At 48.4% G+C, this 20660-nt stretch overlaps 1 protein-coding gene across 8 annotated transcripts in view; it reads right to left on the reverse strand.

Annotated features, from left to right (window-relative positions):
* Positions 1-20660, reverse strand: part of TRAK1 (trafficking kinesin protein 1) — a 111447-nt gene that overhangs the window by 69406 nt on the left and 21381 nt on the right. For 6 of the 8 annotated variants that reach the window (XR_003609943.2, XM_028107173.2, XM_028107169.2 and 3 more), the window contains exon 2: positions 11550-11744. Coding sequence is in view for 5 of the 8 variants with exons in the window: in XM_028107169.2 (XP_027962970.1) it covers positions 11550-11744 (195 nt within the window). In the remaining 3 variants the exon portion in view is untranslated. Of the gene's footprint in view, positions 1-11549; positions 11745-13544; positions 13682-20215; positions 20235-20660 lie in introns of those variants that run through there. The other 2 variants (XM_028107174.2, XM_028107168.2) reach the window with 2 other exon arrangements.

The raw sequence follows: 20660 nt of genomic DNA on the forward strand, positions 1-20660 counted from the left end.
CAATAAGAGCATCTGGATATAAATTGGGCATGCTCCACCTCTAAAGTCTTCCCCCTTGATAATTAAGAAAACATCCAAGGATTATTTACAAATGAAATGTGAAAGGAAAAAAGAAAGAAAAAAGAAGGGAGACAAAGGAGATAAAAACTCAAGTTGGCATCTCCCAGCAAAAACAAATTGTGGGGGCGCCTGGTGGCTCATTCGGTTAAGCATCCCACTGTCGGTTTCGGCTCAGGTGGTGAGAGGGAACCCCAAGTCAGGCTCCGGGCTCAGCGGGGAGTCTGCTTGAGATCCTCTCTCCCTCTCCCCCTGTCCCACCCGCTAAGGCTCTCTCTCTCCCCCAAATAAATAAATCTTTTTTAAAAATTGTGAAGTCTTTTTTTTTTTAAGAACAAAATAAAAAATGATCGCGAAAGAATTAAATTGAAAATATCAATGGGACTTTGTGATACTAAAAGGAAATCCTATTTCCAGCTCTGTCAAGAAAGTGGCCCAGCAAGGATACTACTCCACCCATGACCAGCAGGTTAACATTCTAGTGTCCAGCTTTGGGTGAAATGTCAACAGGGCTCCTTGGAGAGCTGCTAATTCCATGCCTTGAGGAAGGAAAAATCAAGATCCACCTATAACTGCGGGCATGCAAGAAAGCAAAGATGGCTCCAAAAGGTCTTGGGGGTAGAAGTGATAAAGCGCAGAAGCCAGCTTAAAAGGACGGTCAAGGGCCAGGTTGTGACAATTTGAACATCAAAAACAGAATACAGTTAATGACATTTAAAGGGAATAAGTTGAGTCTGTAAAGGCCATGACAATCAGGGAATGCCAAGGCTGAAAGGGCAACCAAGCGAACGAAGCAACTGATATATAAAGGAAAGAAGATAAAAGGAAGATATTTTTAATCCATCTTAAGAAGTAAGGGGAGGGTGGGCGTGTATGACTGTTCTGTATCTGCCACTAATATCTTTTATAAAGCATGACATGAACATTTCTCTAAGCAGGGTGGCTATGAATAAGCCAACCGGATATGGAATGAGGAGGCAGGTAGGAGAACAGAAAGGCCTGACACTGTGGTCACAGACTACACCCAGGCAGGAGGAGGGTCGGGTCCCGTGTTGCCAGGTGAGCTGTATGTTCACTTTTGTAAGCACTTAAGAGAATCGAATAGATTTGGTCTGCAGTGTTAGGGGAATCTAAGGCATACATTTGTGATGAGATGTAACTGTTTAAAAGAACTTAACTTCTGGGGCTCCTGGGTGGCTCAGTTGGTTAAGCGACTGCCTTCGGCTCAGGTCATGATCCTGGAGTCCCAGGATCGAGTCCCGCATAGGGCTCCCTGCTCAGCGGGGAGTCTGCTTCTCCCTCTGACCCTCTTCCCTCTCGTGCTCTCTATCTCTCATTCTCTCTCTCAAATAAATAATCTTTAAAAAAAAAAAAAGAACTTAACTTCTAAGTTTCTAATTAGTTCTGTGAGCATATGAAGTAAATATCCATGTACATATGAATGATTTTCTATATATACCTGAACCTATACATATATGTATACCTAATTTTGAATAGTTATTCAATACATTTAAAAGATGAGTAAACACTAACAATGAACAATTAAAGCACAAATAACACAGTTATGAGTTTTCCCCAAAGTATCTGACGTCCTGGCACTCGCCACATGCCACTTTCCTTCCTCCGTACCCCTCGGTGATTGGCACACGCCACGCGCTGCCACCCATTCAAGCAGGTGGGTATAAGGATGGCTCCCTGCATGCTACCCTCCTGCTAGGAAGGAGAACCACTCGACGGCCCCAATGCCCTCTGGAACATGCTCCCAGTCTCTAGGGCTTTCCTCCCTTCAGGAAATAGTGCAGCTGGCCTCCTGTCTGCACCCAAAGGAGGCCAGGAGCCTGAAGACAGAAAAATGGGCTTCCCGGCCTTCCATTCCAGACAGGGCTGCTGGAGCTCGAGTAAAACACAGCCTCACAAGCAGACCTTCCCTGCACCTGCTACAGAGAGGATGCTTCTGGGGAGCTCTCTTTCCGATCCTTAGTTTTTTAAAACATGGCCACTGCCAGTCACTGAGCTCCTGCAGCAGAAGGCAGGCTGCTAGCAAACAGCTTGCTGTCAGCTACCCCCCTCCCAAACCATCTCCACCTCATTGCAGGCACAGGAAAAGCAGGTCCCCATGCCACCTCCAGGGTTCTCTGGGGCAGAACAAAGCCTGGCTTTCAGAGACACATCCAAAGGCAGGGAGATGGCATTCAGCAGGGCACCACCGAGGCAACATGCAGCCGGCCTTGATGCAGTTATTAAAATCCGAGAAGGACACGGAGAAGAAACAGAGCTCGGATGTGTCCCACAGTTCCCAGTTTGCTTGCTGCAGCCTCGGGGGGCTGCATGGGGCATTCCACTCCTGGGACCGGCGGGTCATGGGGCAGGTGTCACAGGCTTCAAACACAAACCAGAAGCTCCACCGAACCCCAACTCTGCTCCTGCTGTGACTCAGAGCCTCTCTGGCCTGAGCGTATCCCCCAGGAGGAGCCAATGGGGGTGTGAGCTGAGCTGTCATGTCAATTTCCCACCTGAGTCCGTTCCAACTTTGTCTTAGACGTGCTGGAGTGACGCGAAAAGGAAAACAATCTGTACAGAACCGCTTGCCAAGCATTTTTGGTCTTAAAAGAAAAGATACTCAAGATTGGAATCTGGTTTGATGAGAAAAAAAAAAAAAAGCTGGCAGGTAGCAGATGCCAGAGTAAGCTCAGGGGCCACGTGGGTAGACTGCCCACCGGGGAGAAGCCCCTGGCAACCCTGCTGACCGGACCCTGTGCCCAGAGCTGCAGGTGCTACCAGGCACGCCAGCGTGCGGCTGCCCTGCCCCAGCCCCCGGACACAAGTCCTCCAGCCCCCCCTGGGGCCTGGGCCCACACCGGGCTGGGGACAATGTGACCAGGTGTGGCTCATGCGTGCTGAGTGCCCAGGCAGCCAAGGCCACTCTGCTCCCACCTCTGCCCCTGCAGACACCTAGGTAGCTAAAAGCAGTGCCAATGCGCCCAAGGAAGAGTCCACTCATGCGAGGGCTGAGCAAGAGAGGGGAGTGGGCACAATCCAAGGCTCATTTGGATGCTCACCTGGAAACATGGCCCCGGGTCTTGGAATGGCAGAAGGACATGGCCAAAACGTGGGCGTTTACAGGAGAGAAATTCATGGCAACTATTTATAAATATATCATAATGTATGCATTTTGGTATCATTTTTGTTGGCGAATGAAAATGAGAAGTTCTCCCTGGCCGTAAGATCCCTTTTCCGTCCCCAACGCACCCTCCACCCCAACCCTATAATTTATCTTTCCTCCCCTCACTCAACCCCACCCACCACACATAACACCTGGGTGAGAACAGATCCCCAGCGTTCCACAGGGCACCCCTCCCCCACATTTTCTCCTATGTCACCACCTCCTGTAACTATTAACTCCCCCCTCTTTCAGAAAGTCAGCACCAGGTGTTACTTATCCATTTCTTTGTCTAGGCTCAGAGCCTACTGCAGTGCCTCTGTTTTGGCTGCGCTTAGGACTGTAATCCGACGAAGGCGATCTTGGGAAGGTGGCAAAAATCAACACGATCTCTGTATTCCATATGTGGTTTTTTGTTTGTTTTTATTTTTAAAAAGGAGAAAAACTTTAACTTAAAAACATGTATCTTTTCATTTTCTCTTACTCGAGAAGGATTTATTGAACACTTATTAAACGCAAGGCACTGGGCGGAGAGCTTTGGCCCATGCAAACACAAGGCAGACGTGGGCTCTGCCCCCTTGGGATTTACTCAGTGAATACGGAAATTATTTGCAACAGCTTGTAGCCTTTTAGAACACAAGCCTTGCAGGGATCTAAATCTTAATGAGAAAAGTTCTAGGCAATTTAAAACGTGCTTAGAGAATTAGGCCAATATTTCTAGTGTTCTGAGAATTCTTTAAAATTTTCCCTAGAACTATCACCTGAGAGCAATAATAGCATTTTTATTTTAAAAAAAAGCAAACACTACCTTTTTTTTTTTAATTTATGAAGCTGGTTTTACTTTTTAACAATTTCTTAAAACTGAAAATTAAAGTCCCAAGTCTCAGAATTCCTATTATACAATACAGAAAAAACAAAAGAAAATGCAATAAAACAAAAACAAGAAATAACAACAATAAAAGAACTTTGTCCTGGGATACCTTTGACAAAAGAGTAAAAAGCTCTCAATGACGTATTTTGGAGAGTCACAGAATGTTTAATGCTGACTAATTTCCAGATAGTAAATCTGAGTCCCAAAGAGGCTATGAGATTTGCTCAAGGTCACACATGGCGTTGGCAGATGAGGGAGGCAAGGCCCTCTAACACAAGGCTGACTGCTGGGTCTCTCACAGCTTGTCTTCTCTAAGAACCACTCGGAAAAGGATAACCTTCACCATATAGGGAGGTTACCTAAACCTCAAATAGACACCACCTACTCCCACACAGATGAGCTGCACCTCTCAATCCTAGCCAAACTTCTAGAGATAACATACATTACTGTTCTCTCTCATGAAGCTTTAGGTGATCCCTTGATGACACTTTGAATTAAAAAAATACACACGCGCGCACACACACATAAACTGAGCACTTCAATCGTCTTCTTCAGGCCGTTACCTATTACTGTCATTTTCCAAACATTCATTAATGGGTAACAACGTGTACAAGCCAAGAAACGGGTAAGACACTCTTCCTCAGGTGTCTTGTAAGAAAACATGTAGGATACGTTCAGACTTCTTAAAGACCAAATACAGTGTTTTCAGACAAAGTGCTCCTGAGTACTATGGAGCCAGATGTCTTGGAAATAAAAAGATTTGGTGAAAGATGAGAAGATCATAAATCAGAGCTAAAATGCTGTCTGTTTTAAGCATCTCAAAAGTACATAAGACCTTTTCAAACCAGATAATAAGGCCTGGACTGCACTGGGGATATCATACAGTTGGTCCAGCTGGCCTCAGACCCTGTTTCTCGCCCATCCTGTGTGACCCTAGGCTGGCAATAGAGGGTCCCTCTGAAACTTGGCCTCCTCGTTTTAAAAATGGGGTAAGAATAGTCTCCACCTCTGAGCACTGCAGGGGGACTCAAAGTGCCCAGAATGTAATAAACACTCAATGGATGTCCTTTTCATTTATCATTAAGCACCATCATGTACAAACCATCAGCAGAAATTAGAGATGAAACCCGAAAAGAATTCTGAATCCAAAGAATGAGGGATCCACCAGTCTCTGAATCTCTGCTGACCATTTTTAGGTGAGGAAAACATCAGGAAGTTTATGAACTCTAAGCACCTCATGGAATGATGCCCTACTCACTCAACATTTACTCCTTAGGGTTCCTAATGATTTCATGACTCAGTATATGCTCAACAAGAATGGGCTGCTTTTCTTGCAGTGAGTTAATATTTAATCTAAGAGTAATAATATAGTTCAAAGAATCTTAAAAATTGCCACATTTTCAAGCCAAGTAAATTTCTAGAAATATACTTGAAGGAAATGTGTTGGGTTCACACATACTGATGCAGAAGGGTGTTCGCTGGTGTGTTATCTGAGGAAAAATTAGAAACAGCCCAGATTCCCAATAACAGACCAATGATTAGATATAAATGATGGGATATTAAGCAATAATGAAAATTGTGCTTTTCAAGAATTTTAACACCATGGGGAAATGGTCAATGTATATAATTAGGTAAAAAAGCATTTTTATTGCCCCAGATATGTAATGTATTTGTCGGAGGAATAAAACCACTTAAAAATACCTCACAAAAAAATGAGAAGTGGTTGCTAAGTTAGTCATCTTTTTGTCCTAATTTTTGCTAAATTATCTACAATCAGCACACCTTTATGACCAATGGATATATTATTTTTAAAACTTCACTCCCTTTAGGGCGCCTGGGTAGCTCAGTCATTAGGTGTCTGCCTTCGGTTCAGGTCATGATGGATCGAGCCCCGCATCGGGCTCCCTGCTCGGCGGGAAGCCTGCTTCTCCCTCTCCACTCCCCCTGCTTGTGTTCCCTCTCTCGCTGTGTCTCTCTCTGTCAAATAAATAAATAAAATCTTAAAAAAAAAAAAAAAACTTCACTCCCTTTAAAGACTGTTTACGTTCACTAAATGGCCAGGCACTAAGGGCTGAGCAATGGAGTCGGCTCCATGATTCTGTCAAACAGTGACAAGCATCCCTGCTTTTTCCACCCTGAAAATCAGAAATGGAAGCTATCTACCAATGCCATGCCACCAACAGAGGGTCACAAAACTTTTAACTTAAAAAAAAAAAAAGAAAAGAAAACCAAGGTCCAAAGAGTTTCCATGACTTGTGGCGACTTTCACAAGCTCACGCAGGACCAGGACTGAGATGCGAGCGGAGCATCTGTGGATGTAGGAGCGGGGAGAAGTTGCCCCTGAGGACAGAAACGACAGGAACGTGGCACGGGCGGTGGCCTCCGTGCAAGTCAGGCAGCTGGTAAGAAAGATGACAAACCCGTGCTCAGTTTCCGGAAGCCTCTGGCAATGCCTCCTGTGGGTGGAGAGAGAAATGCAGAAGCCGCCTCCAGAGAGGCAATAGCTAAAGCAAAGGAGGTGGGGGAGGCAGGAGACCCCAAGACAGGAGACTGACAAGCGTCCGTGTTAAGCAGAGGAAGGAGAAAAGAGATTTACCAAAAATGAACAGGAACAAGCCAGACCAGAGAGGCCTGGTCCGAGGAGAGGCAGAACTACAACACTGCTGGGGATAATTCAACTGCACACGGAGGTGCCACAGCCCCGCTCTAGAGCCACAGCAAGGAGCCGTGGCCCCCGGAGAGCCCGTGGCCCCCAGAGAGCCTGCCGCCCACCCACAGACAGACCAGTGTCTCTCCAGCCCGGCCATGTGGGCTCGTAGGAATTGAGCTCTTTTCCCTACCAAGGGTCATTTGTGTTTGTTCCCAAACCCGTCCGTGTCCGTTTTGCTTGTTAATGTAATTATACAGTTACGTTTATTATTTCGTGAGTCACACAGAAAAAGAGCTGTTTCTATGAAAGCGAAGTTTAATACCTTGAAAAACTAAATTAAGGATTAAACGGCCAATTCAATTTGGATACACGGTTGCACTGTATCCGAAAAAAATCACTTGACAAAGAGGGGATCATGGACTTCAAATCCAGTGTGTGTGTCCTAGTGGACTCATGAAGGTAAAGCGCTTAGGAGCACTAGCCCGGCCAACAGGAAGCACTCCCCAGAGGTGACTCATTATTATTACTGCTTGCATTATCATGATGGGAGCAGACAGATGAGAGCCATGACGGTAGCAAAAAGGAAAGGGAGGGGGCACCACAGATGGGTGCCCCGGGAAGGCTTCTTGGAGGAAGGCTCTTCAGGGAGGGCACATTTGGGCTGAGAAACAGAGATCAGGAAAGAAAGGGGAGGGAGGAAGCCTCCGTGAGGCAAGCGTGGGGTATCCACAGTGGGGCTGGTGCAGGGCGAAGGGGGAGGGTGCAACGAGGCTGGCGGCAGAGAGGGCCAAGAGCCAGGTCACAGGGTTCTAGAAGACCCTGCCTTTGATCCAAAGAGCAGGGAGAAGCAAAGGAGCAGCATAACCCCAGAGGATCTCGAGAAAAGACCAGCCGGGCTGCTGATACAAAAGAGTATTTGCAGAGAAGCAAGGTGGATACAGGCGAGCAGGTATGGCAGCCCAGGGACGGGATGGCACTGGCTTCGTCCATGCCGGTGGATGCAGGGTCAGAGAAGGGGTCCAAGATGCACGTGCACGAAGAATTAATAGAGTCGGCTGATGGCCAGCAGGATGCAGAATTGGGGTAAAGCATGTCACATTTCTCAAGACAAGTGTGTAAGGATGGGGGGAGGGGGAATGTTGACAGTGGACCTGCTAAGCCAATGACTGGGCATAGGAGCCAGGAGCCTGGAGCCGGGAGGGAGGAAGGGGAGTCAGACGTGGGCAGAAATTGGCGAGCTGCGAGCACGGAGCTGGGAGGAGGAGAGTGTTCGGAGCGATGCCCCGCAGGGCATGCCCACATTTCCAGCAGCCCCTCACAGTTACGGGCTTCAGATGACCACTTCCAGAGGGGAGGCTTGTGAGGGCTTATTTTTTAAAAAGCTCTCTCAGTTCATCAGGGTCAACGCCTACCAATTTAGGAACTCAGAAGAAGAGGGAAAACCGGTCAAAGAGGTTGGAAGGACAGGCCAGAGAGACAGGAGGAAAGTAGAGGAGCAGGAACGACAAGTGTCCAGAAGGGAGTGGTCACTGTGTCATGCCTGCTCCAGGGGCACCAGGACCTCCAGGGACAGCCGGGTAGAGACGCTGGGGTCCAGCCCACGCTCTGGCCAGTTAGGCACCCTGCAGATGCTCTGGGCCTTCATGCCTTGTCCTGAGCAGACTCCAGTTGCCTTGTGATAGTCCTAGGGTGGTAAAGTGTAACACAAAGGCTCGTACAATCGTGATGCCCGGGACCACATGGACACAAGTGAATGACCACAGTGGAAATCGGCGTATGATATCGACTGTGGGCTCCAGTCCTCCCTGGGCACAACTCCAGAGTATGGGGGTGAGGGGCAGGGGGACCCGTCCATGACCCCTGGCCCGTGGAAGGCCGGCACCACACATAAGCTTAGTGAGGCACTTTGCCACAGGCCTCAGGTGCTCTGCAATGGTCTTTCATTTTGTTGTTGTTGTTGTTTAAATTCAACTTTAAAAAGTTAAAATGGCACAGGGACCTGGCGGAATATGCAAGTTCCCAGACCCCACTCGCTTCTCCCAAGGCAAGGCAAGCAAGTCCATGCAGGATACCAGCAGAGGCCTGGAGGGCTTCTTGCACGGGCCCAAGCCAGATGCAGAGTCCTAACCTCAGAGTCTTGAGTTCAAGCCCATGTTAGGCGTGGAAGCTACTTAAAAAAAAAAAAAAAAAAAAAACAAGCCAGGGGAGGGCCAGATTCAAAAGGCAAAGCGTCATTTCTCTACTCTGGGAGACAGTCTGTAAGAGAGGGAGCTGAGGTTTACCTCGTCTCCTATTATCAGAGCCCCTAGGTTACCCCTTTATCCCCACTCCCACCCACAACAGAGAACCACTGTCCTAACTGATAAGAAAATAAATCTAAGAGGAAACAGCTCTGTTACCTTCTCCACACCTCACAACTGATTTTACACACTGGTGAGTCACAGCGCTGCGGCCACGGCATCTCCTGGGTTACATACCTATAAACAAACAGTGGAACCCAGAAAGGACACCACGCACGGAGCAGGGCTCTGATCTGTGCCTTCCACCGACCTCTCAGCCAGTTTGGTGAGGCTCACAGACCCCTCCTTAGAAGAAAGAGTTGAAAACATAACAAAGCACAAAGAACTAGGAAGGAAACCAATTGTATTGCAATGCGGTTATGACAACTTGCAAATAGACTGTGATAGAAGAGCTTCTTTGTCAATGTATTAAATAACAAGATCTATCGGCACGCCTCATAATGAAGGTAATTTCAAAGCAGTGATGAATAAAGGTGGCATTTCAAAGGGGAGTCCTGTCTCCACTGCAGCAGGACATGAAAATCTTGATTTCTATTGGTGACAAAAGTCACAGGACCTGCTGAGAACACCGTGCTTTGGTTCCTGTGTTCACCGTGAAAGGAAATGCTGCATTTCAGTTTGAAGTTAGTGAAAATAAAGATGTCATGTCATTTCATTTCTTCAAAGGTTCACAGATTCCCCCAATTTCCCTCTACAGACTCTTCAGGGGTCCTAGGACCTCTGTTTGAAAGCCCTGCTGAGGAGTGTGCTATATTTAAGAGTTACCCCCGATCGTTCATTTAATCAACAGTTTTAATCAATACCTACTTTGCTCTAAGCACAAGTAACGCAGAAGGAAACACAGAATTAAGGTAAGACTTGGGGGGGCGACCATGGTCTAAGAACTTTCAGGGTCTCTGCTCAGCATTTACTTCGCTTCTTCTAATTTTGGCATAATCTGTGTTGTCCACTGCCAAATCCAACAGGACCTTTTTCTCCCTCTCTTAAATATATAACCAAAAATAGAGTGCACAAACAGAAACAAGCCACAGCGTCTGTTCAAGTCTACTGTTGGCAAGTATTTCAGAAGCTGGAGGTCAGTGCTATGGAAGAAATACTAGGAGCCCTCCACGCTTCCACTTCCTCGATAATCAAACCAGCCCTGCCCAGAATGCAGACCTTGCATAGGAATGAAAGGAGCAATTCATGTGAAAGTTCTCCAAAAATACTGAAGTCCTGTCCGTGGACAGTTCCCATTACACTGTGATTGTAAGTGATTCATCTGTGTAGGGACCGAGGAGCCTCCTGTGGCAGAAATGGCCATGCAGAGTCCCACAGAATCACAGGAAGGTCTCTTAAAGAAGAAGAAGTAACACACGGGGATTTCTGAAAAAACTGTTCTGCTGTGAATTCTACCGTGAAGCAGTCTGAAGGAACCAAAGACGGAACCTGCCAAGGACATGACTCTGGACACAGTTTTCTATCTAACACCACATCTCTTGGTATAACAGATACCGTGAGTCAACAAAAGTGACTGCCAAAGAGCTTCCTATACACTACCAGACACGTCAGAAAGTCTAAAGCACCACTGTGAACACTGGTACAAGTCTAACACGCTTCATATCTGCCCTGGTGTGGATTATTCTATTTTTATTCCGATCGAAACTGATTACCTGCCGTGTTTACAGAGACTGTAGGATTCTTCTTAGGTATAAACACACAGGTCGGTTTAAACAAAATTCCTTTCTCATTAACATCTAATGAAGAAAAAAGTGAGAATAGCCCCAGACACATTCTAAAAGAGAAACTTGTAGTTCCAACTTGTTTATTATAAATGATTTCCCAAATTCAAGAACATTGGAAATCACTCTGTATTGAGACAATAATTACAGAAAACGTACGGATGTTATAAGCTGGTTTTGAACCAAGTTACCATCAAATAGAAGCAGGATTGCTGTACTTTTTATTTTTGAAGACAACACAATGATACACAGGTATGTAAATGATCTCACTTCCAAAGAGACATCACTAATTTAGACGAGGCTAAAGTTAACTTGAATTTTAAAGTCAGGGTTGTCAAGAGAAAGGAGAGCTGGTCTGTCCTACCAACCTCATTGGTCAGCCTTGGTATACGTGTCTTGCTATGTCATATAAATAATACTAAGCAGCCAAGATGTTCCCAGTGACTTTGGTTTAAACGCAAACTCCTTCCCAGTGAGTTTCTATAGACTCACACGGTATTTTGGTAAGAGGGGGGAAATGGGAGCATTTTCAAATTCTCCTGTACAGTTAAGAGAAAACTGGTTCAAATGAAAATTTGTACCTGGTCCCCACCACCCTAAAATTTCTATTCAGAATATTCAAAATCAAGGCCTTGTGTGTGGCTGAACCCTACAGCCACATTTCTCGGGACACCCTTCCACGAATGGCAGGCCATAAGCCCTGCTAGCCAGTACGAGGTCCCACGTGGGGCCACGGCTAAGGACCACTGGCCGTCACAGCACCGTCACCAGACGAAAGGGAACTACTCACGGAAGTACTTCAGCGTCTCTTCAATTTGCTCAGTTGTGAGGTCAATGTTGGCATCTGGAGAAATGAGGGGTGTATGGAGCCAGTCGTCGTGGTCATAACCGTAGATGGTGTCGGCTCTTAACTTATAATGGGGCAGCTGCTCCTCCAGCAGGCTGATGATCTCGACTTCCGGAAGATCGGTGCTGTTGCACACGTCTAGAGAGAAGAAGACAGGGATATGAGAGCCCAGACCTGGCTGTGGCCTGGCGGCTGCTAGCTAACTAACCTCATGGCCCCAACGGGTGTCTTCAGCTCCGTACCCACAGCAGGGAGCGGCCAGATGCGCCCACATCGGGGACCTTCTTCCAATTTAAATTCCATTCTTGAAACGTACGAGACCTACCTGAAACATTTCCTATACTGTTTAGCAGCCCACTTTCTTCAAAGTGAAGCCACAATTCCTATGCTTTCTGGGCTCAGTCAGTCTTCCCAACCCTTTCTCGGACCATTCTCTTTCAATCACTCTACGTGTAAGCCAAACCAGCTACAATTTCACCGGTATGTCCAACTTCTTCCTGCTACTCTTACCATTCAAGCCATGCCCCCATCTGGGATTGTGCCTTCATTTAATTCACTCAACTGTTCATCTGCCTGTATTTCTTTCCATTCATCCATCCAAATATATCCTGAGTCTGAGACACAGGAGATGCACAGAAACAACACAACAGTCACGGTCCCGCTCTTGCAATGCCTGTATTCTTGTGGGGCTTCCAACCATTAAAGCAATAGGTGTTCCTCTGCCTCCAAGGCAGAGGCCAGGTCTTCCAGGATATGCTGGTGTTTTGAACACTTCAAGCGGAATTAACCTCTTCCCTCCCTTCTATATTCCCACAGTGTTTTGCCAGATCTTCTATTACTGCCCTTATTAGGTTCTGTCTTCTGGGTATTTTAGTATCCAACCCATCTCCCTGTGCGATGGCCAATTTCCATCAGTGGTTATTCCCAATTCACCACCCGTACTCCTCACAGGTCCTGGCCTAGACTGTGTGCTCAAGGGGCGCACCGTAATGCCTGTGAAGGTCGATCAATCCATAAAAAGCCCATCAAAGAGGCCTTGTAATTAAACTGTAAACACAACAACACATCCAATGTACCCAGGACAAGACCAGTCTTCCGCAACTTCTCTACCCCTGGGGAAGAATGAATTAAATAAATCCTAATGGATGAGTGTTGATTATCTCTCAACTAATTCTGACACCAGTCGCCATTACTGGCCCAGTTCAGAGTATTCGTGACCCATGATGGCAAACGGCAGGTACAAGCAGTGGTGGTCTTGTGAACCCAAAAAGAAACTGAAGCACCTATGGTGCTCCTGGCTGGACCAGAGAGTTAACTCAGTCTTTCATCCTAGGAATGAGCCCTCAGTGAGAAAAACCACTCAAAAGATAAGAAGAATACAATCAGAGCAATTCTTAGGAAGGTTATTGCACAATGTTTTAGCCTTGAAGTAGTAAACAAAGGTGGGGGCCTGGATCACGGTGGAGGGCAGAGCATGGGATTCAGTCTCCCGTCCCTCTCCAAAGTGCAGGGAAGGGCAGGAGGAGAAAATCCTCCCGACATATGTGAAACCACACAACAGCAAGGTGAAGTAAGGAAGGGGTGCTGACAAGAGATCACTATTATGAGTCATTCTGAGAACGTGGAAGGTGGCACCAAAGGAAAGGAGAGAGGCCCAGCCTGAACACACACAGAGGAAAATGAGCGGTGCAAAGAGTGGGGGCGAATCCCGGGGTGTGGCAAGCTGGAAGGGGAGGCGGAGGGAGCAGGAAGGGCCCGGGGCAGGGGTTCGGGGTTCACCGGGGAACCAAAGCCAGCACAGCAGGGAAGACCAGTCCCTTTGCTGCTTTCTGGGCTGAACCAAAGACAACGCGGCAGCAGGGCGTGGCTACAGGGCCGCTCACGCTCGAGGAGAGTATGGAGCCTTCCGTGCCCAGAACAGCTACGCCAGAGACTTACCAAAATCCCTCTGTCCTTCGTGTTTAAGGCCACACAGCAGGCAAAAAAAATACAGAATCACAGGTAAAGGGAGCATTCGGTGACCCAGTGTCTCCCTTCGAGCAAGAGCCCACCGAAAGCGCCTGTCAGACCCCCTCCACCTCCTACCACCCCCCACACCCCGTTCTCGCTCAATTCAATATGCAAAGCTTCACTGCAGAACATTTCGATTCAGGAAGTCAGTGTGGTTTCTCAAGCACTGAGGAAAGAGAAGAAAATAAGTACAAAGTGAAGACATTTAGAATTTTCCTTGGAGCTTTAGGGACTGGAAGGGGACAACGTCTGAACACTTAAGATTCTCGGCCTCATGTGGGAAATGTCACTGCAAGCGCTCTTGGCATTTCAGCCAGCTGAAAACCAGACCCAAGCTGCTCTGCCACTTAGCAAAGGTCTGCCGCGAACAGAAGATGCCTCCTCCCTGAGGCCAGAGCCAACAGCCCAACCTCAGGACAGACCTCATATTTTTTCTCACCGCCTGCCAACGACAAACGCCACTCAAGAGGCTCAAGAAGGGCCCGTAATTAAGCAAATACTTCCTCCCCTCACAATCAAGTGAAGAATAAGTTCCCACAAAGCTCATCTTGGGGAGAGGCCTCATGGTTATAAAATGGCAGCCTTGTGACTGAGGGGACATGGGGTCAAGGAGGGCTGACACCCAATTGGCAGCATCTCTTAACTGAACATGGATTGGCCCCACAAAAGGCAGTGCCAATCTCTGCCTAGGAGATCAGGCAGGGAACTAACACATTCCTACATGACTCACCCTCACAACAGGCTAGAATCTTCCGGTGTCACTGTTTTTGGGTGGGGGGAGGAAGGTAACTATCTAAAACAAAAATCCCTTCTAAGAATACCATGTCACTTCTGAGCATGTTGGCAGGGGCTCAAACTCTGAGACTTGACCTGTCCTTCCACATTTCCAGGGCTGAAGGTCAACCTATTTACAGTGTGGGTCTTTACGTCCAAGAGAGATCGTTTCCCTCAGAGCACAAGCTGACCGGGGAGATAAAGTATCAAAAGGTGAGACTGTGCCAAAATACCTTTTTAAAAAAACTCTTGTGTATTTGATTTTGCCATAATGTGACCAGCCATATAAACACAGTCAAGTTTTTGGCCACCTGGAAGGCCCAGAGAATCAGAGCATAAGGAAGGATTGGAGACGCAGGGAGCATTCCTTGACCTCGGCTGCAGGGTGAAGAGGGGAACACCACATTTGCCCCACGGAGAAGACATACTCAAGGCCCGAAGTTGGGTAAACAGAGTATGAGAGCCTTCAAGAATTCTCCAGGAATGCCTGCACTGTTGCAAGCACCAGCCGGCTGCCTGCAGGGCCCTCTCTGACCCTTCAAGCAACCTGGGACAGATAATACCTGTTGTGTTTTACAGATGAGAAGCAGAGATTCACAAGGGCTGTGGAATATCTTGTCGGTCAAGGCTACGCAGCTAAATAAGTGGCAGATCCTGCATGGGAACCCTCAACTGTCTGACTGAGAAAGCTATATCCCTTCCTTCTGCCACCTGCCTTCCATCTCTCCCAGTGGGCACACAAGAAATGCTGGGGAATTCCCAGGGTATTCCGATGAGGAAGTTGTTGTTCTAAGTAGGGAGACGACTTCAAAAGCATGACAGGGATGTGCAATTAAACACACTGACAAGTGAGGGAGGCATCAGAATGATTTTCCCTTCTAGAACCCAGGAAGCAGAGCGGAGAAGTGAAGTTTAAGTAACTTGTCTGCAGAACCAGGGAGGGTCAGGGGCCCGAGAAGGATGGCCCTGCCCCCTCTCCTGGGGCTTACTCAAGCTCACAGTGTCAAAGGACACTGAAGGACCCCTTTATACTCTTGACAGTCATTTCTCCACAGCTCCAACTCATATTATTTTAAGATTTTATTTATTTATTTGAGAGAGAGAGAGAGCGCGCAAGCAATGGAGCATGGGCCAGGCCGGGCGGGGGGTGCAAAGAGGGAGGGAGAGGAGTAAGCAGACTCCTGGCTGAGTGCAGAGCCCAATGACATGGGGCTTGAGCCCAGGACCCCGAGATAGTGACCTGAGATGAAACCAAGAGTTGGATGCTTAAACAACTAAGCTACCCAGGCGCCCCCCCCCCAATTCACATTATTAACAAGCTATAAAAATGTATTCTCAGATAAACCTCAAATAAAGAGCACCAACCTGCAGATTGAACTCAGGACCCAACAGGTCCCTGGCTCCTGGGAGATGTTCAGCAACCACACAGGCCAGAACCCACCAACGCCCAGCCTGTCAAACCACCAGAAAGCCAGGCCCACTCAGACAGTCAGGGCAGATCTCCCCCTTCCTCGGTTACTACAACAGCCCCATGGTTGCTGGCCACCCTGTGGCTGGTGCCATCTGTGGAAAGATGCTTTTTAAAAAATGGTACTGCCCTGCTTTAAAAACCTCCCAGCTCCCTATAAAGTGCTCCATGTTTCAGCCCACGCCTTCCTAAGATAGAGGCTGTTGGGATGGAGGTTTCCCAATACCCAATTTCTGCTTCTTCCTTTTGGTAATGTAATTCCCAAGGTGTGGCTGGGCACATGGCCACCTGGATAAAAACTACATGTCCCATCTTTCCTTGCAGGAAGGTATGTCCCCATGCCTGGTTAACAGGATGTGAAGAGAGCCTCCAAGCCATGCCTTCTCCAGCTGTCGCACGCAGAGAGGGGGCTGGTGCTGAAACCATCTTCAACCACACAAATAAAGGCAACGCCAGAGCAATCCTGGGCACCTGGGGCCACCTGGTCAAGTCCAACCTTCGCCTGGGACTTTGAGGAGGGGAAGAAAGGTCTACCTTGTTGAAGCCACTATTATCTTGGTCTCTGTAAAAACAGCCTTTCTCAGCAAGTGCAGACCCTGCTGTTTTATCCAATACCTCTTCAGTTAAGCCACACCAACTTCTCACCATTTGCTAAACATACTTTTTCACAAATGTTGGTTTTTACACCAGCTGTCCTAGCTGCCTAGAACGCCCTTCACTGCCCAGCAAACTCCATCTCAAAATACCACTCAAATGTCACCTTGTATTTCAGGCTTTCCTTGACTTCTGACTGTGGCTAGGTACACAGCACACTGATGATTCCACTACAATGTTATGTTTTCTGCAGCCCCTTCTCCACTAGCTGTGAGCCCCTCAGGAAAAAGAATGGAGTTCACCACCTCTACATCCAGCCGGGCAACAAACAGTAAGTGCCCAGTGAGTGCTGGGTAAATAATGGGGACAAGGGCAAGGAAAAAATCAGCAATGGGTGGCAGGGCTACTCTGTGAGCCCTGTGTCCCCAGGATGGACAACGCCCAGCATTCAGCACAAGGAAGATAGAGCCATCTAGTGTCGTGTTTTCAGGCCCCTCCTGGCAACCCCGTAGGTTTTTGTTCAACATGGAGGTAAGTCCCACGGGGAAGTGAATGTCCCCTCAATTACTCAGCCAACAACCGATTCAATCCAATGTCCCCTGTTCCTACGGCACCACTTTGGGAGCAAAACATAAGGGGTCTCTTCACCTGTTCAGAGCTATAATCCCTCCCAGGCTTTCTCCAAGGCATTAAGTTTGGAGTGGGTCCTCCTACCCGAGGATGAGGGCTACATTTAAGGCTGGCTAGGAGGTGGCACAGGGTGCTAGAGACTGCTAGGCATCCAGAAGGTCTGGGGCTACAGGGGCACTATGTCCACTCGACACCTGCCTTGGGCCAGATCCTCATTCCCGCAGAAGGGCTAGAAGGAGGCCCCTCTGATACACAGGTGACATGCCAGCTTCATGGAACTTGCCAGGCACCCAAGATCAGGCTTAACATTTTACAGCAGAGGTGGCAGCACTAAATCAGTGCCTGACATTTAAAGATCGGGGAGTCTCATGTAAAGACACAGATCCCTGGCCTCTCGGAAGAAATCAGCATATCAAGGACTGTGCAGTTACATGCTCTGAGTGGTGGCCACCCCCAGACGGGGGTGGGGGTGGCTCCATCAGGGTCTCTGGGCCTCCCGCCTACATGCTGAAGCTGGAGGGCTCTGGGCCCGGGAGAGTGGGGAACTGCACAGATGCAGGGGAGAAGCCTCCTAAACACTCACCCAGGCTCCAGGAGATCCTGGGGCAACAGCAGGGGGAGGAGAAAGAACAAAAGGAGAGAGGGAACAGCATTGGATAAAGAGGAGAGCTTCCTGAGAAGAAATGCAAAATCAGAAGACAGGGGAACAAGGGCGCAGGGTGAAGTCAGGGAAGAGAGAGACTGGGAGGCAAGCCAGCAGCACGACTGCCACCTGCAGGAAGGTGCGTGGGGCTCAGGTACGGCAGGAGCGCTGTTCCGAGAGCTCAGAGGAGGGGACCCCAGGCCTGGCTCTGTCCGCAACTTCTCCCCATCACCCCAGCAAGTCCCATCTTTGTCTGTCTGGAACTCAGTTTCTGCATCCACAGAACAAAGGCGGGAGGTTGCAGAAAAGCTCTATTCCTACCCGACAGGTGTCTGAGCAGGCAGGCCAAGGACTGTGTGTACAGCACACCCTGCTCCACCGAGGGGGGCCCAGAGCCCCGGATGTGCTGATTTCTTCTAAGAGGCTAGGAATCTGCATTTTTACATGAGATTTCTTGATTTTCTCAATGTCAGACACTCACTTAGAATTTCGTAAACACCCAAGGGCCACATTAAACATATGTGCCTCCTGTTTGTGCTCTGGGATTTCCCAACCTGGTGTCTCACTCTGGGCCTCAGGGGAATGTTCTAGACTACAGTAAAGGTGACAATCAAAGAAAAAGCAAAGGAACCTTAACTCAACAAAACTGGCCATATTCTAAAAGCCCATCTACCTTCTATTTTCTCCTCCCCCGCCCCAACCCATTCCATTTCTTTACCCACCGTGTTTCCAGTTAGCCACAGGGGTGGTGGTCGAGGATTGTGACCCCAGGTCTGTGCTTGAGGAGGTTCTGGAGAGGAGGTAAGCCTCCTACCATCCATTATGCTTGGCAGTGACGGTAAACTCACAGCAATGTTTTAAAGACTGCGCAGGACGAGACCCTTCTCGGCCACTTGTAAACCACTTGTACAGACTTGGAAACAATTCATTTTTCTTGAAATTATTAAGATTAAAGGGTGCAGATGCAAAGACTTACACACGGGCCATAATGGTGCCGGAGACACACATGATACTTTGTAACTGGTGTCTTTCTAGAAAATTTCTATTATAGAGTCACACAGTTGAGAGACTCACTTCAGCATCTTTAAGGAACTCAGGGTAAGTAGTTATGCTCTACACCACAAAAGCTGCGGTTTCACAAACTACAAAGGCACCATTAGAGCTAAAAATTACTGGCTCACCCGCTTCATCTAACGGAGAAGAGACTGTACTCAGAGAGGCTGAGGTGGTAGCCAAATGCCACTGAGCAACCAGCAACAACCCGAGACTGGTGCACAGCCCACCACATGAGAGGCCTCAGAAAGTAACAGTGCCATCTTGGATGCTGATTTGTCCTCCAGTTTATACAGCACCCTGCCCAGTAAACAGGAAGCACTCAACAAACACTGCTGAATAATGCAAAGCACGTGGTACCCATTCCTGAATTTCATCTACTCTCACGAACCAGCAGGCAGTGCAGGGTGAGAATTAAGAACACATTTTACAAACGAGGAAACCAAAGTCCCAGACATTATGTGAGGAGCCCGCTACTAAGGGGCTGAGCTGGACCCCACACCCCAGCCTGCTTCCTCCCAACCCTAACTCACACATGGCTCACTCCTCGTCTGGTGGGTCCTGGCGAGGATCCTCCAGGGAAGGAATCTGCGAGAAAGCACTTCCCTTCCTTTACCGAGCGGTGCTGGGGAACCCTCCCAAGAACCGTACACGGGGGTGACGTTGCCAACCGGCAGGCTTCTCTACGAGGGGTCTTCAGATGGTTCCCGAGGCTCCACCCTAGACCTCTTGTACCAGGATCTAGGCGGTGTGACCCAGGAACTGGCTTTTATGTCAAGCCCTCCAAGGGGTTCTTGCATACCAGCGTTTGAGAGTTGACACTTCGGCCCTGGTGGTCTTCATTAACTGAATTTGCTTTCTTTAAAAACAAAATCAATAAGTAAGGCATGTGGCTCAACATTCAAACTCAAAAGTACACAAGGGTGAGGAGGTCTCTCTGCGGGCTCCATCCCGCCCACACCTCCGCCCTGCCCCCACTTGCACACAAGACCCTTCTCAGACTCCTCACGAGACCCGGCGTGGGCCTCCAGCGAGCCCGTCCTCGCCCTCCTCTTCCCCTTACACAGGGGAAAGGCTGGACAAAGTGCAGGGCTGAGGGCGGACCGGACACGAGGGGACAGGCCCAAGTCTTCCCTCCCCTCCTCTTCTGCCCCAACCCACTGAGGGCCAGCTCCCTTGCTGGGGGCAGCGCAAGTAACCTCGGGGAGGGGCAGGACCACACAGAGAAACCCACCGGGAAATGGACAGAAAAGGCCAACTACAGAAAGAAAAAACCTACACTGGGGAGTTCTCAGCAATGGCTGTGATCCTAACTGCCACAGAAGCGACTCTTTCTAAGAAAAAGGATAAACAGTGACACGGGGTGGATTGCACTTGGGCGTCAGGCCCCGAGCTGTCACATAATCACACACAACCGCCAGCTTGGAGGACACCTACCCCCGCCAGAAGCACGGCGGCAATGACAGCCGATCCGCCGGAAGGCCACGTTCACCAGCGGGATCGCCGACCTGACACTAAAGCGCAATCTTGTGCAACTGACCGTGGTACCGTCCACCCGGACACACCAGTGTGTTGTGCAAGAAGACAGGGAGGGCAAAGCAAAGGAGGCGGATCCTGCTACGCGGGCTCCCCAAATGGCAAAACCAAATTCAGCTTTTCAGAAAGAGTGCCCCCAGTGGACTTTGGATAGAAATGGACAAAAGCAGATGATACTACATTACAGGTTGGATTGATTCTAATACTGAGACATACAGCTTGAATTGTACAGAAATTGATTTTTAAAAGGAAAAAAGTACTGTGTATAAATTCCCCACAGTTAAACCTGCACAAAAAAATCAGGAGTGTTACTACCCCTCAGACTTTGTTTTAGTGGGCGATGAAT

Source organism: Eumetopias jubatus, unplaced genomic scaffold (assembly GCF_037043125.1).
Source record: "Eumetopias jubatus isolate StellerSeaLion01/CBP00866 unplaced genomic scaffold, mEumJub1_p1.0 scaffold_1, whole genome shotgun sequence".
Lineage (NCBI taxonomy): Eukaryota > Metazoa > Chordata > Mammalia > Carnivora > Otariidae > Eumetopias > Eumetopias jubatus.